We start from the raw sequence: 20,917 nt of genomic DNA, 5'->3' as shown, positions 1-20,917 counted from the left end.
CAGGCAGCAAAAAGAATTTTAAGGTATGTCAAAGGTACCAAAATGTTTGGAATTTTATATACTGTCTCAGAACATTCAGATTTGGTTGGATACATTGATAGTGATTGGGCTGGAAGTGTAGATGATCGGAAAAGCACTTCCAGTTATGTTTTTCACATGGGTTCAGGAGCCATTTCATGGGCTTCTAAGAAGCAGTCCATTGTAGCATTGTCTACAGCAGAGGCTGAATATGTGGCAGCTACAGCAGCAGCATGTCAAGCAGTTTGGATGAGAAGAATGTTGAGGAGCTTAGGCCAAGAGCAGGCAAAAGCGACAGTGATTTTTTGTGACAATAGCTTAGCTATTGCATTGTCAAAAAATTCAGTGTTTCATAAGAGAACGAAACACATTGATACAAGGTTTCACTACATCAGAGAATTGGTGAACAATGGAGAAATTGTCTTAGAACATTGCAGGACTCAAGAACAAGTAGCAGACATCTTGACAAAGCATTTGGATCAGAAAAGCTTTGAATTTTTGAGAAAGTGTCTGGGTATGACCGAATGCCCAGCAGTTGAAATTAAAGGGGAGTGTTGAAGTCATAATTCCAACTGCGCAGCCGTACATCGCTCAAACCACCGCAGCAAAACCACAAAACCGCGTGAGGGATATCGGACCGCTCTTTGGTATGGAGTGGTTTCCGTACACAAGGGCCCGATAAAATTTGGTGCAGACGCGGGGCTCTCCCCATACGTAAGCAAACGTAATTTTTCGGGTGCTATTGTTCAGTTATGTAATGCCTCCCGATATTCTCCTCCACCGTCCTATTTAATCCTTCGCTCTCCGCCGTCGATCGCCTGAAGCTGCATACGGGCCCGCATCAAATCAAGGATTGCGTGGAGTAAAAGATTTTGGGTTGACCGCCGAAAAGAAATTTAATGAATTAATTTTTGTGTTCGTAGATAGTAGGTGAGATGTCTCAGTTTTAATTTCACGAACGTATGGAGAATTTAAAGAAAGGTATGGTAAGTTTTTTTTTTATACGCAATGTAATTTCCAAAGTATTGGAGCTCGTGCGTTATTGTAAAGTAAATAGTTTTATTTTGTAGTTAGTTTATCATGTATGGTGTAAGAGAGTTAAAAAAAACAACATGAACGCACAGCAGTGCGAAAAAGGAGAACAGGGGAGGGCTATAAAGTTGTGTTGACCATTGTAAAAAGAAAAAAGGAGCAGCGTGCAAAAATAACATAGGTTTTTCACACAGCAGTGTGAAGGGGAATGCACTCATGCAATAGAAATGCATCGCAGTTTATGTAATGTGAAGAATTGATTTGTAAGTTTTTTTACAGCAGTATGAGTAAAAGTGTTTTACAGTAGTAAAAGTGAAAAGGGTTTTATAGCAGTAAACCTAGCTCAGTGAATTCTGAGGGTGAAAACAGAGTTATGGTTGAATGTTGTTTTTGGTAAATCCCTCTCAGTAAAAGAGGATGAATATGTATTAGTGATTTTTGTTTTAATGAATAGAAATGTTTTTATGGTGGTAAAATACTTTGTTCCTCAGTAATTTTCTTAAAAAGCTCCCTGTGCACAAAAGATCCTGGAAAGATAGAAACAGAGCATTGCCTCTGTGGAGTTTATTTTTTTTTGTTTTTAGGATTTTATCGGAAAAATCCCCAACATAAATTAGTTAGCACCTGTTATACATACATCCATAGTATAACAGAGAGGTCACCCAGATTCAGAACAATACAGAAATGGCTGCTGCGAGGCTTCTTTTGACAATCTCAGCCCTCCTTTCACTTACAACTCTGCAAGTTGTTTACGGTACGCACAATTCATTTCATTTTACGATGTTCGTAGAGATTCTGTAATGCCTTCGTTGGTTACCAAATTATAGTAAGTGTTAATGGAGTTAACAATCTTTTAATTTATGGAGTACCTTAATCTTGGATTGATCCTTCATCAGGTAAGATTGTATGCGAGAAGCTGCCGGCAGAGATTTGCGCGTTTTCTGTGTCGTCTTCTGGAGCACGTTGTGTGCTTCAGAAGTCCATCTTGATGGATGGCAATGTACAATATGAATGCCAGGTGAGTTTATGTCATTCTCCATTGATAATTGATTATTCACATTTACAAATTCTATGGGAAGTACTGCATACATTTCTATTTTCTGCTCACTCTGTTCCTCTTAATTGATTGGGCAATGGATGATGTGCAGACATCAGACGTTATGGCGGAGAGTCTGAATGAATTGATAGAAACGGAAGAATGCATGAAGGCTTGTGGGGTTGAGAGGATGACTGTGGGGATGTCTGCAGAATCTTAATGGATGATGTGCAGACATCAGACGTTATGGCGGAGAGTCTGAATGAATTGATAGAAACGGAAGAATGCATGAAGGCTTGTGGGGTTGAGAGGATGACTGTGGGGATGTCTGCAGAATCTTTAGCAGAGGGTGTGTTTACAGAGAAGTTATGCTCTCCGCGCTGCTACAACAACTGCCCCAACATCATCGACTTCTACTTCAATGATGCAGCAGGGAAAGGTATTCATTTTTATAGCAGACGTACTACATGATACATTCCTGCAAGGGTGCATATATTCCTTACGTTGAATTTATTTATATATAATTTGAGCAGGTGTCTACTTGCCCCGCCTCTGCGAGGATCACAGAAGCCGAGACCGACGGATGACAACCGTAAGTGGGCGGATAAACGTAACCGTAAGTCTCTCGGGATTGAGCACTAAAATAGATTTTAAGTGGTTTTGAAAATATATGTATATATACATGTGTTTTTTTGGGAGTATTATGGTGGGATTGTTGCAAATGTTTTTAAGTAGGAGCAAAAACATTGAGGTGTCTCAATCTCTCGACTGTTTTTGGGATAGAGGTGCTATTTTCTTGGTTTGTCTCTCTGGATTGGATTGAGCGCTAAAATAGATTTTAAGTGGTTATATATATATATATATATATATATATATACGCATGCTTTTTTTGGGAGTATTATGGTGGGATTGTCGCATATGTTTTTAGGTGGGACCAAAAACATTGAGGCGTCTCCATCTCGAGCGTTTCTGGGTAAGATCAATCTCGTAGAGGTGCTATTTTGTTGGTTTCAATTCATACTTCCTACTAGCACAAATTTGCGTATGAAGGTTTAAAAATATTGTTCAAGAGGTTATGGAAGGTGACGGAGAATTACAAAGAATAAAAAGGTATCATAGTAAACTCATAATTATTTTTATGCGTATGTGAAGTTATTTTAGAGATGTGTGTATTTTTCTTCTTATTTTGTGGTATCTTGAATTTAGATCAAGTTTAGTGAAAAATATTAATTCCTCAAATTCATTTAAGAGATCATCGGGATGGGGAATTTGTTTTTCATAATCAAAGTATTGAAAGTCCTAAAATTAGGACAATTTCTCTAAGTATCTTTTTTTGTTAACACCATGGTTATTGTTGATGGGTAAGGGCTTATATTAGGACATATGGCCCCTACTTCCAATAGTTCCTCAAAGATCATTTTTATTTTATTATTTAATGAAAAAAGATGTCGATAAGGATACATTTGGTGGTTTACCTCCCAAAATCAAGGGAATTCCATGATGATGATCTCCTTGAAAAGGGGGTAAATCTTTTGGTATCTCAAACACCTGGTGATGTTTTCAAGGGCCAACAATGAATCTAGGTAGATTTATTATGTTGGATTATGGTATTAAATTGAGCAATAATTCTAGAGTGGCCCTTCTTTAATAAATTATCCACATGGTGACAGCTAACTATTTTAGGGGAGCCTACCTAAATCCCTCAAAGGGTCTTTGGATGCCCTCTTCAGTGAAACTCATCTATGAGTTCTTTGAAATCTATTGTGACTAGTCTCAATGTGCATATCAATTCTACCCCTAATACCATATCGTATCACTTGTATTGATGGAAAATATATGGGTTTTGAGGTTATAGTCTCCGATTTGGAGTTTGATATTTTTACATTTTCCTCCACATTTCATCATCCCTCAATTGAAGATCATGATTTGAAATATATGCATTGGGTCTCTAGTGAATGAAATTATGAGTACTACCACTATCAACTAGGTCTACAACTTTTTGATGCTTGATGTATCTTGAGAGTTTCTATTGGGGAATGTAGTAGGGCAACTATTAATTCAAATTCTCCTTATCCTTAATAATTTCTTGTCAACTTTATCTTTCTTCTTTTGTTTCTTTATTATATTTTTTTCATCAAACAATTATCAAGAACAAAAACAGTAAAGATAATGGACACAAAATATTGGCTCCAAGCTAGGGAAAAACTCCTCCAAGTGGAAAACCTAGAAATAATCTCTTCTCTTCTTATAGAATCTACTTCAAATGAGAAAAACAAGACCCAAATCTCAAGAGCAGGAGCCCCTCCAAGCACTAAGTTAGCCCTCCAAATAAACCCTTTCAAGAAGTCAAAATTCCACTCAAGTCAACAAGAGTTAACCTTCTTCACGTCTCCTCCAAATTCAAATTTCGACCTGCAATTTCAAGACTTCGAACCTGCAGTGACTTAAGAATTTTGGCCTACAACTCTCAGTCTCCTGCAACAGATCTAAAACCCTAATCCTCTCCCATGTGTGACCAGAAAATGCCAAAATTTCGTCTTTCTCTTCTTTGCTAGGGTTTGCTCCTTGCTTTCTTCCTTCCTCGCTCTTCTTCTCTTGCATCTTCTTGCCTGAATGCAAATTTCAGAAGTTTGTGTTAAAGGAGGTCAAGTTCATCTTATATATAGTCGTCTTATGAGGTCGAATTAGCCCTCTCTAGCCCAACTTGTCCTCGACTAGGGTCGACTTGTGCTTGAGGCATATTTGACTTTCTAGACTCAAAATAAATCCTTTTACATGATACAAATTGCCGAGATGGGTCTTATATACATGACATCGACTCCCTTGATTCATGACAACAAATATTATGACATGAAAAATCTTAAAAGCTTCAAAAACATTCTTTACCTAGAAGACCAATCAATCAAAGCATGAAACCCATGCTTGAAAAAAATAAATTTTCTTTCTTCTTTTCCTTGATACATAAGATATATAGATTGAGAAGAGTACAATGAAAATTATGAAGACTGAAACAAGTTACATTTTCCAACACTTCGTTTTAACTAGGGAGGTATTCATATTTGTACAATCGATATAAGGATATTCTCAAACTGAAAAGTTCTCATAAGAATCAGATTGGTAAGCCATCTTTAAGCATCAACATTGTCAACATAGTAAGACCTTAACGTGAAAATATCATACTTATACAAAAGCATAATGTTGGGAGGATTTATGTGAGATACCACACTACCTCTTCAAGGTACATAGCCCATCCATATCATCAATAGGTATGTGCTTTTAGGAATATTCTTATCAGGGATCCCCATTTCTCAAAGAATACTGGCCCTCTTCGACCACTCTTGTCTTGGCTACCTATCCAATCCTCAAAGAGCATCGATCCACTTCTTATCTTGGATTTTCTATCCTAAAGGAAATCACAGATGCTTATCCATTCCTTGATTCACCATTTCCTCCCCATGGCCTTCACTTAGACGTACGACTGTGAGTCCTTGCCTAGTGCATGACACATGAATAAGAGAATACACATATGATGTTTATGATCACTCCCTCTCAATCAGAGAGGAGATCTTGTTTCCCACTTGATTTAGGAAATAGATCCTTGCTCCAAAAATATTAAGGAGACTTCATACTCCCTCTAAATCATAGAGGCGATTCTTTCACTTCCTTTTAATTGGGAAGTCATAATCACAAGCTCTCTAGCTTGTTTCCATAAGTGTATCAACTACCAGTTCTTCATGGATATAGCTGCATGGCTCATTCTTTCTTTTGTATCTCATCATATTGAGGTTTCTTTCTTCCTCGATGTTGTAGAGCCATCTTCTCCATTCAATCTTATGATAATATTCAAGCCATAAATCTTTCATATCACTTTCCTCAAGTCATCATCAACGAAGGCATTACATTGAGCCTTATCAAACTTCAAGCTAGTGATAGCTTCCTATAAACATGAAAGTGATCTGTGTTGAAGTTGTAACATGACAATCAAGTTATCTTCTTACACTGATACCTTTCAATTCCAAAATGATGATATAAACATCTTTAATTCACAATCCTTTAAGGATTATCAAAAACAATCACTCAATCCATATATTCTTTGAATCAAGTTTTAGTACAAACAATTGAACTTTCCTCAACTGTCATTATGTACTTTTGGAACATCCTTCTAGGTAGCCAAACAATATCTCAATCAAATAACCAAAATATTATATATCATAATTACCTTATCATGATGGCCCTTTCATCAAAGTATTTTCTTATTTGTACCCTTTAAGATCAACATCCTTTAGCATGATTCTCCACATTGTACAAGAATCCTTCTCCATGCATCTATTTTAATCAGGGTACCCATCAATCAAGCTAATTTGTTTATAATTAACTCTCTTTCTTTCTTCAAAATACTATACTTGATATTGATCAAAATTTTTATATTTATGCCATGCAATATTATGAGAGAGTATTTATCTCCATCCATTCCAAAGCATGTCAAATTTCTTCTTTTGATCATCATGCATCCACATGGAAGACTTACAGATTACACTTCTATATCCAAATCTTTCTACAAGATTCTTGTAGATATGAACCTTACATTATAGAAGAGTTACTTAAAGTATGCATACCTTTGCTTCCATATAATCATCTAGCCATCCTTTCTTGAGCAGACTTGCTTCTTAAACCTATCAAAGATAGGTTCCTTTTTCGAACAGTAGAAATAATTTCATTATGCCCTTCACATTGCAACTTGACCATCTGCATACCTTCATCATTCAGATGTATCGTTTGCATACTAGATGGAATATATATTAGTCATGTCATAATTATGTTTCCAAGAACCTTCCAAAATGATAGTTCTTATAGGATCTCAATGATCGCTCTTTATAAAATGACTATCTCTAACAATATGTTAGAAAATTCTTAGACGAACTACAATATGAAATATGGTCCAATCTTCTCATTCATTGATCGCTAGATGACTTTTCAAAGAAACTTGATTATGTAGATTCTAATTCTACTATCATATACTTCTAACTATGATTCCATGCTCTTACAAAACCAAGACTCTTCTAGAGAATGAAATATTGTATGCTACTCTAATTTCTACTTAAGAAAAGAAAGAAAAAATTCATAAAGAACTTTGTAGGGATGGAGCTTCCTTCAATAGTAGACATCCTTGGGATCTTCTCCTTTTGATTTATTCTCAAGTTATCCCTTTTCTTAAGTTATGTGAGCTTCACTTATTTCCTTTCTTTCATTGTTCATGATGTTCAAACAATCCCTCTTAAAGTGTCCATACTCATTACATCCAAAGCATGGATTCTGTACATATCTGAATTTATTTGAACATTCTAAACTTCCCTTTCTTCATCTTCTTGAACCTTACAATAAAGGCTTGATATTTTTCATTTCATTCAGTGTCATCCTCTGCCTTGATCCTAGATTCTTCCAAGATAAATTGAGCCCATTACTCATGAAAAGGTGTAGTACCTTCTTCGAGTAGATACTAGTTGCGAAAGTGCTCCAATCAACTCACAAAGAATTTATTACATGAATATATATTTAGGAGTCAGAAACAGTTTCCTCGAGAACTTGCATCTGGTCTCTTATTTGTGAGATCTTCATAAGATACGTGGTCATGTTTTCATCCTTTGAATTCCTTATTATATATAATTTATTCCTCAAGGAAATTGTTGACATGATGTACTTATAAAGTTCAACTTGACCAAGTTATCATACATATCCTTGGATGTCTTAAGATAAACAACAAAGGGAGAAAGATGATCTTTTATTGATTCAACAATGATGTTTTGTGCCCTCACTTCTCCCTTCTTGTATTTTTATAAATCTTGAGTCTTCTATTTATTTGGTACAACTACTTCACCAAGGACATATTCCATGACTGCTAAGTCAATCTTGTTCTTCCATGCTAGGAAGTTTACTGATCCAATGATCTTGTTGCTCTCCTTGCAAAATATAGCTATATTATATGTAGATTGAGACATAGAAAATAATACGATACTTACTTGTCAACCAATAGTTCTCCTTCTTGATCATGTCTCCAACTATCTTGATGTTTTGAAGACCTACAAGGAGACTTCAAAAAATTCCCTAGAATGATAACTTCTAGGATTCCTTGAACAATGATGTCTTTGAACAACCTCAAAGAGTGAATGATGATCCCAAGACTCTTTGTTGTTTCCTTCTTCTTCATAATGATTAAGTACACTAGAGAAATTTCGATGAAAATTTGTTCTTCCTTCCTTTAATGAGAGCTTGATGATGATGTCTTATTTAGTGAAAGCGTCATGTAGTATTCTTCCTTCTAGGTCAATAGGTTTTCTTCTTCTTTCCTTGTGTCCTTTTGAAAATCATTCCCCTTAACAGGAAAACCCTTCAATATTATCTTGGATTTTCTTTCTCTTGTGCACCTTAGCTACGAAACCATGTTGGAGAATGCAATAGAGCAACTATTAATTCAAATTTTCCTTATCCTTAATAGTTTCTTGTGAAATTTAGTTATCTTATTATGTTTCTTTATTAGTTTTTTTCATCAAACAATTATCAAGAGAAAAAAAATAAAGACAATGGACACAAGATATAGGATCCAAGCCAAGGAAAATCCCCTCCAAGAAGAAAGCCTAGAAATAATATCTTCTCCTCTTATATAATCTTCTTCAAATGAGAACACCAAGAGTTAAACCTCAAGACCAAGACACCCTCCAAGAACCAAGTCAACCCTCCAAAGAAACCCTCCCAAGAAGTTAAAAGTCCACTCAAGTCAACAAGAGTTAACCTTGTTCAAGTCTGATCCAAATTTAGATTTCAGCCTGTGATTCCAAGACTTTGGACTTGTAGTGACTTTTGAATTTTGGCTTGCAACTTTCATCCTCCTGTGACAGGTATGAAGCTTTAATCCTCTCACACATGTGACTAGAAAATGCCAAAATTTTGTCTCTCTCTTTTATGCTATTGTTTTCTCCTTTCTTTCTTCCTTCCTCACTCTTCTTGTATTTCCTCTTCTTTCTTGAATGTGAATTACAAAAGCGTGTGTCGTAGGAGGTCGAGTTCATCTTATGTAGAGCCTTCTTATGAGGTTGAATTAGCCCTCTCTAGGTTGACTTATCCTTGCTATGGCTGACTTGTGCTTGGAGGCATATTTGTCTTTCAAGACTCAAAATAAATTATTTTACATGATACATCTTACTCGGATGGGTCTTATATACACGAAATTGAATCTCTTGACTCATGAAAAAAAATATTATGACATGAAAAAACCTAGAAGCATGAAGAACATGCTTTATCTAGAAGACCAATCAAATGAAGAATGAAACCCATGCTTGAAAACAATAATTTTTCTTTCTTATTTTGCTTGACACATAAAATATTAATATTGAAATGAGTACAATGACAATTATGAAGATTGAAACTGGTTACATTTTCCAACAATTTCAAGGTTTCTAAAGTTGAAATAACCAAATGTATGTATGGAAATTAGAGAGTTATCATGAGGAAATGGAGGTTTGATATCCATCTAAGTTTGTTTTTTGGTGTATTAAACATATAACTCTTATGTCTCTTTGGTAAATATGTCTTTGGTTAGTGTCAAAATGGTCATATCAATTTGGAATAATTTATGTACTTTACACCTATGATCTAGAGCATATTTTTCATCACATTATAGAAGATTTGATGTCTTCAATGGTCTACCATTTTTTTTGGAGAATAACTTTGAACTTTTAAGGAAGAGTAGGATTTGAGCTTGGGGTATTTCCTTTGGGAGGATGAATGCGGAGAATAAATGTTGATTCTTTTAATTTTTGCATTAGTCACCATCTCAACTTCTAGGGCCCTCTTGATTTCTTACACTAGTTGAGCATCATTGTTGTAATGACCTTTAAAGTCCTCTTGCACATAAGTTTTGTTGAAGGTTCAGTCATGGTACAATAATTTGATCACATTCCATAGATAGAATCATTGTAATTATGTAGTTGTCAGTATATCTCTCCCTCTCTCTCTATATATATATATGGAAAAGTTAGTAAACATTCCTATCCACATACGTGTGAATAAAATATTTTGAATGCATTGTTGTTAGTTGCAAATAACGTAAAGGAATGTATATTATTCTTGAAAAAAAAAATGCTATATGTCTTTTATTTTCATTGGGAAATTAAATGCATTGGTCACTAAGGTTGTACATGGATAATATGAATGAATCTGTATTTTACATGGCTAATATGAAAGTGTAAATACATTAGTATATGTGTGATCAATGTAAAAGGTTATAAGCCTAATTTTGTATTAATCAGAGGATTGGAGATAACACATATGAGTCAAAAAAAAATTGTTATAGCGCATATAATAAAACAAGTGAGATTGGAATAAGCCCAGATATGCTCACAAGCTTGACAATCATTGTGCAGTTAAGGATCCTCCAAGCACTGATAAATATTTAAAAGATTAATAGCACATGGTGGAGGATTTTTTCTTTCACATCTTATCGATTCTAGAATGAGTCGGGGGAAAAGGGAAAATGAGAAGCAAGGAGAGAAAGGGAGGACAAATGGTAGAAAATCTATTGGCCTACAAAATGTAGTGACAGGTCCAAGGGGTGATAGGAGGACACCTTTGGTTGACCCAAATGGGTTGGGACCTAACTGCTAGGAGTAGAAGTTGAATATTAGAAAAGGAGGGAGACGGGATGAGGAGGACATATAGAGAACTAGAAGCTGATGTGTACAATGAAGGAATAGGCAAGATAGGAATTCAAAGGTCAATTTGGAAAGGTTTCTATTGCAAGGAGGGAAGCACAATGAGAATCATGAGGATCTGTACCATGAGGATAGGAAGGTCAAGGTGTTGTATTATAGGTAAGTCCTTGTACTATACCCTTAGCACCTAGGATTTCAATTTCTTTGCATCTAATGTGCATCCATATTTTTAGGGCATGGTCCAATGGTGAAAATGAATCTTCTAGAAATCGAACATAACTGAGATTCCTTTCTTGTCATTGCCATTCTATTATATCTCATACATCTACTAGAAAATAGGTGGTAGGGTGACCTTTCGTTAATATTGTGGACTTGATTAACCCCTTACCATTTGAGGGGGGCAAGGATGTTGCAATTTTGTCCTCTTGATACAAAAAATGGTTACGCACAGCCATTTCTTAGTTTTACTTACACCTAGAAGGCAAGAGCCTTGCTTCCATGACTATCGCTTAACCAACTTCCAACATGTCAATTGTGAATTCTTAGAGAAAGCTTCCGTGCTTCATAGCACTGTACAATAAACTTGAACCCTTGGCTTCTAGGGAAAGAAAGGAAAATAAGAGACTACTTAGCTCTCTGGTGTTCTTAGATTTATTGAAGGTGGAGGAATGTGCCTCTCGAATCCCTCATTGAAGAATGGGTGGGAGCCTTTGGTTTTCGTCAACTCACCTTAACTCACCTTCATTTTAGTATACTATAGATTCCAAACTTATGGTGGATTTTTCTATCTTAGGATGGAGCAATACCTCTGGAATCCCTGAGTCATGGGAGGGTGGATATTTGTATCTCTGCAATCCCTCAAGGTTGTTGGGAGGAGGAATACTACCTCTGAAATCCTTTAATAAGCTTGGATGTTCTTAAGCTAGTAGGGTGGAAGTGTGAAGAACCTTTGGATTCCCTAGTATCTGGTGGACTAGTCATTGAGATAGATGTCACATTCTAAGGGGTGATAACTACATCATTAGCAGTCTGTCAATGGTTTGGAGGAGAATCTAAAACCTTATCCCAATGCCCAATATAAGATGTACCTTGTTGAGTGTTTTATTGACCATGTGTACAAGGATACAAAGTTGCCACTAATTATAGAAATGAACTAGTGGATGTCCAATATGTAGTTTCTTGCCCTATATGGCCATTTTCGAGTTCACTAAGGGTGCAGACTTTATCTATGGAATCCCTTGTTGGTCGATGGGTGGATATTTTATTCAGAATAGGAAAGGATAGATATTTTCTCTTGAATCCCTCTTAGGGTGGAGATCAATCTATGGAATCCTTGAAATAGGAAAGGATAGATGTTTTCTCTTGAATCCCTCTCAGGGTGGAGATCAATCTCTAGAATCCATGAAATAAGGAAGGGTGGAGAACTTCTCGAGAAAAATATCATTAATGAATGCATAAAATTGTATTGCCTTTGGAAGTTAGTACAAGAGACATTTGAAATTCCATATGCTGGGTGGAGGTAGAACATACGTCTGGAACCCATAGTCTAGTGGATAGACTTAATAAGCTAGGAGGTGACAGTTGAACTATTAACAGTCTACTAGTGGTTGGGAGGGGAATGATTGACTTATCATAGTGACCATTCAGTAGCCTTACTACCTTTAGATTCCCAAATATGTCTAAACTATCAACCGTCCTATGCATGGTTTCCAAATTACAACACTAGGTAAGTTTTCTCTATGCACACATGCCTAAGATTAGTGTTGTCTGCAAGGTTGTGGAATAATGAGTGTGATGCTAGAATCATGTATGTGGATTTAGAATGGAACATTGATGTTAAATAACTATATACCATAAGGAACCTTCGCAGTCAAATAGCGTATAAATCTCCTTGCTATTATGCAAACCCTATGAGGGTCTCATTACTCCTTAAGTTTTATTTAACATTATAGTGGTTAGTGTCATGATGGAAATTGATATTGTTTGTTCATGAAAAAATCTTAGCATGCAATAAAATGAGTAGGTTGACTATGATAATTCATTCTAGGTATTCCCTTGTTTAAGCTTGGTGCATATATACAACTGACTGTGGGATATTGTAAATTCTACTCCTAGTGTTTCATTGCATGATAAATGTGGAACATCCTGTTGGAAATAATACTGAGAGGGGGGGTGAATCAGTCTTATCTAATCAATAAAAAATTTTCATTTTCATACTCAGATTCATATACGATACTTCAGTTAAGTATACCCGTGTATATATGCAACTGTGTCTGTTGCAACTAGCGTATAACCATTAAACTCATGATTCAGTTATGTGATATTCAATGGGTGCATCAAAACATTATTAGCCATATTAACAGTCAACAGTAGCAGTAAAACAGAACACACATAAGAAACACACATGAACACCATGATATAAGGTGGAAACCCAATGTGGGTGAAAACCACCTGTTGCAATTTGTTTCTATCCTCCTTTATTAAGAAACTTCTTTTACAATGTACTGGTGCAGTCCTTTACTAGCACGCAGGCTACAACCTGCAGAAGGCTACAACCTTCTCTCATTCTCCAGACTCTCCTGGAAGGGAGCTCCAACCCCCTTTGCTCTTGTACTAGCTAAGATACTAGTACGTAGGCGCCGGCCTACAATCTTTTCTCCTCCGGGTACCACATTTCATACATTTTCAGACTGGTTACTCCTAAAGCACAAAACTATAATCTGAAGGCCACGTTTCATCAAATTTTCATATTGGACCCATAACTATAATTGAAGCTCAAAACAATCACTACTAGCATCATCAATTTCTGAATCACTGAAACACTGAAACCCTGTCAACAACACATTCACCAGAACACAGAGTAGACACAGAACTCTGCAATAACAATCAGAACCAACTGTATCATCAAAATCATGCATCAGAGTGCATACGCTACTTGGAAGTGCTGAACCTGCGTGTATACGCAACTTCATCAAGATGAACCAGCGTATATGTCATTAATCACTTATTCATAACTTCGCTGCACTTCCTGACTTCAGACATAACTAGATCATTACATATACAAGGATAATATATGTGTTAGCACCTAGATCTAGTCCATCAGATCACATAAATATGAGTCATTATGATCCTGATCCATATTAGTTCTCATCCATCACTACACAATCAACCAACCAAGATATGCAGAATACTGACACCATTAAACCGTCATCTGAACCCTTCAACAACCAGAACCACCTGTAACTTCAAATATCATGGCTCAAAAGGTATACGCTACTACAACGAACTCAACTTGCATACATACACGCTTACACCAAATCCAACCCGCGTATAGATCTATAAATATTCAATCATGACTTGCAGCGATTTCAAACTTAAGTTAAACCCAGTTCAGATCATTACATGCGTCAGTATATAGATCTAGAATAAACATAATCAATCATATAGAGACAGTTTATTTCAAAGCATTTGATCCTGATCTATCCTTAGATCTTGTTCTCCATCAATCAGTGAGATCCCTCCTTAGCTCAGATCAAGTAATGCATCATCAACCCATAACCTGCATACTAGATCTCATACTTCATCAGATATTCTAGTCTTTTCATATACACTTGCCTAATGATCTTCTTCTCCTTTTATAGTCTTAGGCCTTGCTCAACACCATGGTCCAAAACCATAACAAACCAATACCATGGACCCAATACTTGGGATCAACACGTTTGAGGAGATACCATGGTCCAAAACCATAGGTTCAAATACCGAGGACTAACTACCATGGACCAAAAGTAAGTTCTCCAACATATACGTGCTTTTCCTTGCATGAAAGTGCATGTATACGCATACTCACCTTTGTAACATCTAACCCGCGTGTGTACGTGTCTTGGTCACAATGAACTTGCGTATATGTATTTTCTCTTCATACTTGTAGTCTAATCATCAATTCCTTGCTGCTGACCTTCTGCACTATGATTTGTCATTTGTGTGATTTGCCATCAAGGACAACACTTGTCTCATAATGCCAACACTTCCTAGATTTTGCATGATATTTTCATTAACGATTGTGAAAATGTTAGTGGTTTTGCTGCCACCAACAGTTATTTGTCCCAATATTTCATACCTTCATTAAGGGTTGTGCAACTACTAGTTGATTGTTGTCATCAATACTCATTTTTCCTAATTACGTATATCCTCTTAAGGACTGTGCATCTACCTGAGGGTAGAGAAGCTCATACTAAATTAGTGATATCAATAACACTTAAATTTCTTACATGGATAGAAAGAGAAACTTGATAATGTGTGTAAATTTTGTAGCTACATAATGTATTTCCATATTGCATAGTCATAGGTTATTAATAATTTATGTATGATTAACTAAATTCGACCACGTGTTGTCCCACCATGACATTTTGGATAAATATTTTTGTGTTACTGTTACAAACTAGAGGTATGTAAATTCAATGTGCATTCATTTTCATTCATGAATTGGCATGATGAAACATGACTTAGAAGGTGAAACCCTTGTTCTATTGTTGGGAAGGGAGCATTTACACAATAGCATGATGTTTTGAGCCTTATGAAACCATGTTTTGGAATAAAGTCACGAACTATCCTCACTAGTATATATTGGAAGTGTTTGTATAATGTGCATTGCAACTTCCATGAGCTACCTCGCTGATTAAAAATAGATTGTTGTAGCATCTTCATTAAATTCTATTATCATATTCTCTTAATTACATCCAAGTGTTGTTGTTTGCCTATTAGTGCGATGTATTATAGTTACATATTGATGAATGAATTTGAATATGAATAATCCATCTGAAAGTCTATGTTTGGGTATATAGATTCTAGACCTTGTTACAATTAGAGGTATATCTAGCCCAACAAAGTATTATGAAGGAAGAGATTCACACAAGGTGCAATGTACATGACACCATGAAACATATAAGCTATTATATTCAATAGTCATTGCAGAGCCTACCTATAAAGATAATAGAATCTTTTGAATTTCAAATCTAGTTACATTGACATTGTGTATATATTTCATAAGAATGAGATACCTTGAATGGGAAGGAGGTCGTTATGGTGGAATTGTTAAGGGATAGGATCCAAATGTTGGTGAAGGAAATCGAGGTCAATAGTTTTGGAATTATTCACTTGCTCAATATGTTTTACTCACCACTACAACAAAGCTACATTTTTTCCTTACATCTAGGATTTTCCTTCTTTTTAGCAAGGTTACAAACCAATAGGTGGTGTTCCTTATGGTAGGCAAGCATACATGCAAAAACCCATGAAACCTATTGATATAGGTGGTGCATATGCTTATTATTCCATTATATGGATTCAAATTCCAAGCATGTCACCACCTACCACCTAATAGGCCTCAGTATTACTCACCAATATGATAATATGGGGACTAATAACGTTAGTAAATCTATAAATTTTGGAGATTTCCTTCTAGCAAGTCATATTGTTGGGGCTTGTTAAAATGAACTTTCTGGTGTATCTAGATATTTTAGAGCTGTGGGTTTATATTAATACCAAATTTACATTAGAATTCCATGTTCTTTATGCAGATTTTGTTTTTAAGAAATGACAAAATTCACTTTGACATTGTCATTACTTGGCTAATCATGATGATTGATTCTGTCTGTATTAATTAAATACATATATCCAAAAACATAAATCAAAGGGATTCCCTAATACACACACACACACACACACACACACACACACACACATATATATACATATAATAAGGAGGTGTTACAATTCATATCAGAGCTCTTAAGTTCAATAATTTGACCTAATGGGATCTATTGCAAAAGGAAGGAACAACTAAATCTATATGCCTAGAATGAAGAGAGCGACCATATTTTGCCAACTCTAAGAGATGTAGGAATGTGAAATATAATTAGGTGAATGATCATCATGGTATGTGATGAGCCTCATCATTGGGTAACTATATGGACCATAATTCACCTCCTATCTTAGTCAAATCAACTCTTCTAACAATTTATTACATGTTTTGATTATATTTTGTTTAATGAAATGAGTCAAAGTGAGATATTATGCCTAGTTACTAATGTGCATTGAGTGGAGGTTTGTGAGAGAAAATCAAGGAATTTTGGCAAGATTAAAGGCTGAAACTCAAATGGGACAAGGAAGAGAGATTGTAGGAGGTAAATCCTCCTCATTTACTCCTCCCTCATTTGAATATTCCTCCATCAATCACACTATCTCGGAGTACAAGGAGCCAAGTTTTGACGATCAAAAGGTAGTCGAGCAAGTGATAGTCAAAGAGTTAGTTCATCTTGAGTTTGGGAGTTGAGCCTCCCTAGATTTAAGAAATTCGTTGGAGATTTCAATTTTATAAATAAATAGGCCTAGAGCCTCATTAGGATTCAATTTTTTGCTATAAAAACACTAGCTATTTTTGAGCTCTAGACTTGTGGAAGACATTGCTATGTAATTTTCTATTTTGATAATGAGAATGAGCTTCTTCTTCATCTAGTAGTGAGTTAACTCAAAGGGCTGAAGCTCTTGGGTTAGCGACCAACCCTAGCAACAAAGGCTCCTCTTCTTATATATATATATTCTTAGATTAATTTCATAGATACATGGTTAAATTGTCCTTAGAAGTATTTCATTACAAGTAGTGTAGATTTGATTAGTTTGTTTATTAGTTTGCTTCCATGTGCTTTACTTCAGTAGTAAGTTAGAAGGGATAAAAGGAGCATCAAAAAATATTTCAGTAGGTGTCTTGGCTTCACCTCTTCCTTCAGGGATCATGATTTGAGGAAAGGACCCTTATGTAGCCCCAAAAAGACAGAATTCTACTTTCTCATAGAATTTAGAGTTATTTGTACTTGAAAAATCATTTGATTAGTTTGAAAGTGTAGGATTTAATTATCATTTCTTCCATATTCAGTCTTGTAGTGGATCTCATCAATGATTTAATCTTATTCTGCATATTTTCCTCATGCATGAAGTAGATAGCTAGCTCATTAAACTATGTTTTTCTAGCTCATTGAAATTCTTCTTATTTACATGATTTTTGGGAAAATATCATTGTTTGATGCAACACAGGTGTTTCATAAGAAAAGAGAGATCTCATAGTCAACAACCTCCTTCCAACTTCATCCATCCATGATCCTTCCTTTCTTTCACTAAGATCCTCACCAATTTCATCACTTTCCATGGAAACTTCTCCAAGCATGTTGAGCAAATCCAACCATGTCCCAACCTTGGTTTTGAGTTTTGAGTGATCCTAGGAATTTTCGCATTCCATTCCACCCACCAACCACCTTCCCTAAGCCTTCCATCACCTTCATCACCCATCATTTTTCTCTCGGTTGTATCCTGTAGAACTACAGGGAATCTTGTAGGTGTTTAGGACATCCTCTAGGTTTTCCTGTAGTGGCTTGTTTTGAGGCCGAATTGAGGGAAAACCTCTAGAAAGCCATAGAAGGTCACCTAAGGGTCTCCCAAAACTTTCAACCATCCACCAACATCCCTAAGTCACCTGCCACATGACCAAAATAGATTAGCATTCACACTTGTTTTTCCATAAAAAGAACAAAAAGAAACAAAACAGATTTGTTGTAGCCATTTACATGCATAGTAGTAGAATGTTGATGCTTTGAATTTACATGCTTAAGATAGCTGAATCCATACATGTTAATTTTAATCTAGAATTCTTTCTGAAACATAGTCTCTTAGCAGTTAGGTAGGAAATTGTGTGTTTTAGCATTGGATTCCAGTATTTTTTCTTACTGCAATAGACAAGCTTTCTCTGAGAGTATATTTCTCTTTCCATCATCAGTAATCAAGCTTCTTCTAAATCCATAGAAGTCTGGCTTGAAAAACAGTAGTGGTCTCTCACCTGCTGAATAGTGACAAAAGGCAGAACCAACACTTTTACTTGTGTATACAACACTGTCACCTCCAAGTTTGTATGAACCCCGGGTTGATAAAGTAAAGTTGTTAGCCCTAGGAGTTGCAGCATTCTTGCTGCAATACTGGTGCTCATCACATTTTGGCGTTGTTTCCAGGAAGGTGTCTGAGTAATATGTGATTACTTCTGTCTTTCTTCCATTTCTTGTTTATGATATTCTGCTAGTAGTTTCATTTCTGCAAGAGTAATTTAGTTGCTTTATTTTCCATTCTACATTCTTTTCTTTTCTTTCCATTCTGCAAGTAAGATTTCATTCAATTAGTTAGTTTTCATTTAGGCAGTTAATTTTCATTCAGTATGAAATTTCAATTCTGCAATCACTTTCAAAGTTTGAGAAAAAAACTCAAAACAAAACAAAAATATTTTTTTTGATTCCTCGTAGGAATAGGGATAACTTAGGGAAATTTTTGCCAAATACCCCCACTACTTCAAATAGCCAACCTTCCCTCTTCTTTGTTAGTTGTGAATTGGAGGAACCCTTAGGTGACCAACCTGAAATATTTGAAGAACCTACAGGGGAAGAAGAAGAAGAAGAACCCATTCCTACTCATCCAATGGCTGAAAACAGAAATGACAGAGGAAATAGAGAAAGAGTTGAGGGTGTCTTCCCCATTAGGGAAACCAATGGATACTAAGATGAAGAATATAAGCCCCTCTACTTCCTCATTTCCATGGCTTGACCTTAGAAGACTCAAACACTTTCCTATTTGAATTTGTTGTCATATGCTGGACCTCTGACTACACCAATGATGAGCAGAAGTTGAAACTATTCCCATCCACTCTCAAGTTTGCAGCTTTGTGCTGGTTCATGGGTTTACCTGGGGATAACATTACCACTTGGGCTCAGATGCAGCAAGACTTCAACAAAAAGTATCGAGACTACTGTAGTTCTAATGACACTAAAGAGGAAATTTTTAAGATGACCTTAGGGCATGATGAATCCCTAGAAGATTATGAGGAAAGATTCCAACTTAGCTACAAAAGGGCTCGGTGCACACTTGACCCTGAGTCACTGAAGCTAGTCTTGCTTAGAGGAGTAAGGGAAGATATTCTATATACCATATACTTGTTAGTAGGAGGGGACATCTACCAACTACCCTATGAGGATATGAAGACTTTCTTTAGAAACCATTCTAGGGCAACTAGGAAAAAGGGTAGGGATAGTCAACCTATGGTCAATCCATCCTCTTCCAATTCATCCATCAAGGGTGAAATTGGAAACATGTTGGAGGAATTCAAGAGTGATATGCTGAAAACCCTTGCCCTACACATGGACACTATGCACATTAAGAGAAAATAGGAGGAAGCAGAGAGAGCCTTAGCCATTTTCTGCCCTAGATGCACTAGGAGGCACCCTAGGAATGAATGTCCATTGAATTCTATTGAAATCTACTTAGTCTGTGAAGAAAACCACTCCACATACAAGTGCCCTTCTCTCCCTAGACTAAAAGTTGTATATCAAGGAATTGAAGGGGTAACTCAACAGCTATGCTACATAAACCAAAGGAGACACCATGGGCCTAGGCCATACTAGCAGGGCATGCAAGGGTCATCCCATGCATATTACAACCCCAACCAGACCACATCCATACCTTCTCAGGGGCCCCCTACTCATCCTTCTTGGTCTACACCTTCTCCTTCGTCCTTCGCACATTAGTATCATTCCCAGCCAGCCAACTAGTCATTTCAATCATATGCTTCGCCACCACCTCAGTGGAATGCACCGTCCTAGGGGTGGAGGCCCCATACAACAATGATATAGCCCTATTACCTTCACCACCTACTCAACCACAACTTTTACACCCTGCTCCACCTAAAAAACCACAGATGCTTGCCCAGCCAAATCCAAACCCGAAAAATAGATAGGCACAACAAGTATATAGTGGAGAGACATCCTATCCTACTTATGCCGCGGAGATTTAGGAAATCAACTTGAGATCTGGGAGGGTACTCTCGGGCAACCAACCTATACCTCCACCTAGGGAGGTTGAGGAAGAAAGAGAGGAAAGCATGTCTAAAGTAAATCCACCACCCTTTCCCGAGAGATTAACTCAACCACTCTAGCCTACGCCAGGAGAGATTGAAATTATACGAGAATTGAAAATTTTGTGTGTCAAAATTCCACTTCTCCAAGCTATAAAAGATGTGTCTATTTACAACAATTTGATC

General features: G+C 36.4%; 1 protein-coding gene across 1 annotated transcript in view; it reads left to right on the top strand.

Moving 5' to 3' along the window:
• The first annotated feature begins 1,665 nt into the window (after positions 1 to 1,665).
• The window catches only part of LOC149259094 (uncharacterized), a 79,445-nt gene continuing 60,193 nt past the window's right edge, over positions 1,666 to 20,917 (top strand). The window contains exons 1-4 of the mRNA XM_089374895.1: positions 1,666 to 1,804; positions 1,947 to 2,068; positions 2,321 to 2,525; positions 2,620 to 2,702. Of these exons, the coding sequence (XP_089231021.1) occupies positions 1,735 to 1,804; positions 1,947 to 2,068; positions 2,321 to 2,525; positions 2,620 to 2,702 (480 nt within the window). The 5' untranslated portion in view covers positions 1,666 to 1,734. The remainder of the gene's footprint in view (positions 1,805 to 1,946; positions 2,069 to 2,320; positions 2,526 to 2,619; positions 2,703 to 20,917) is intronic.

This window comes from Pinus tabuliformis, chromosome 6, assembly GCF_031772625.1.
Source record: "Pinus tabuliformis cultivar Carrire ecotype Pingquan chromosome 6, CPIR1, whole genome shotgun sequence".
NCBI classification, from domain to species: Eukaryota; Viridiplantae; Streptophyta; class Pinopsida; order Pinales; family Pinaceae; genus Pinus; species Pinus tabuliformis.
This window is presented reverse-complemented; position numbering and strand designations above follow the sequence as displayed.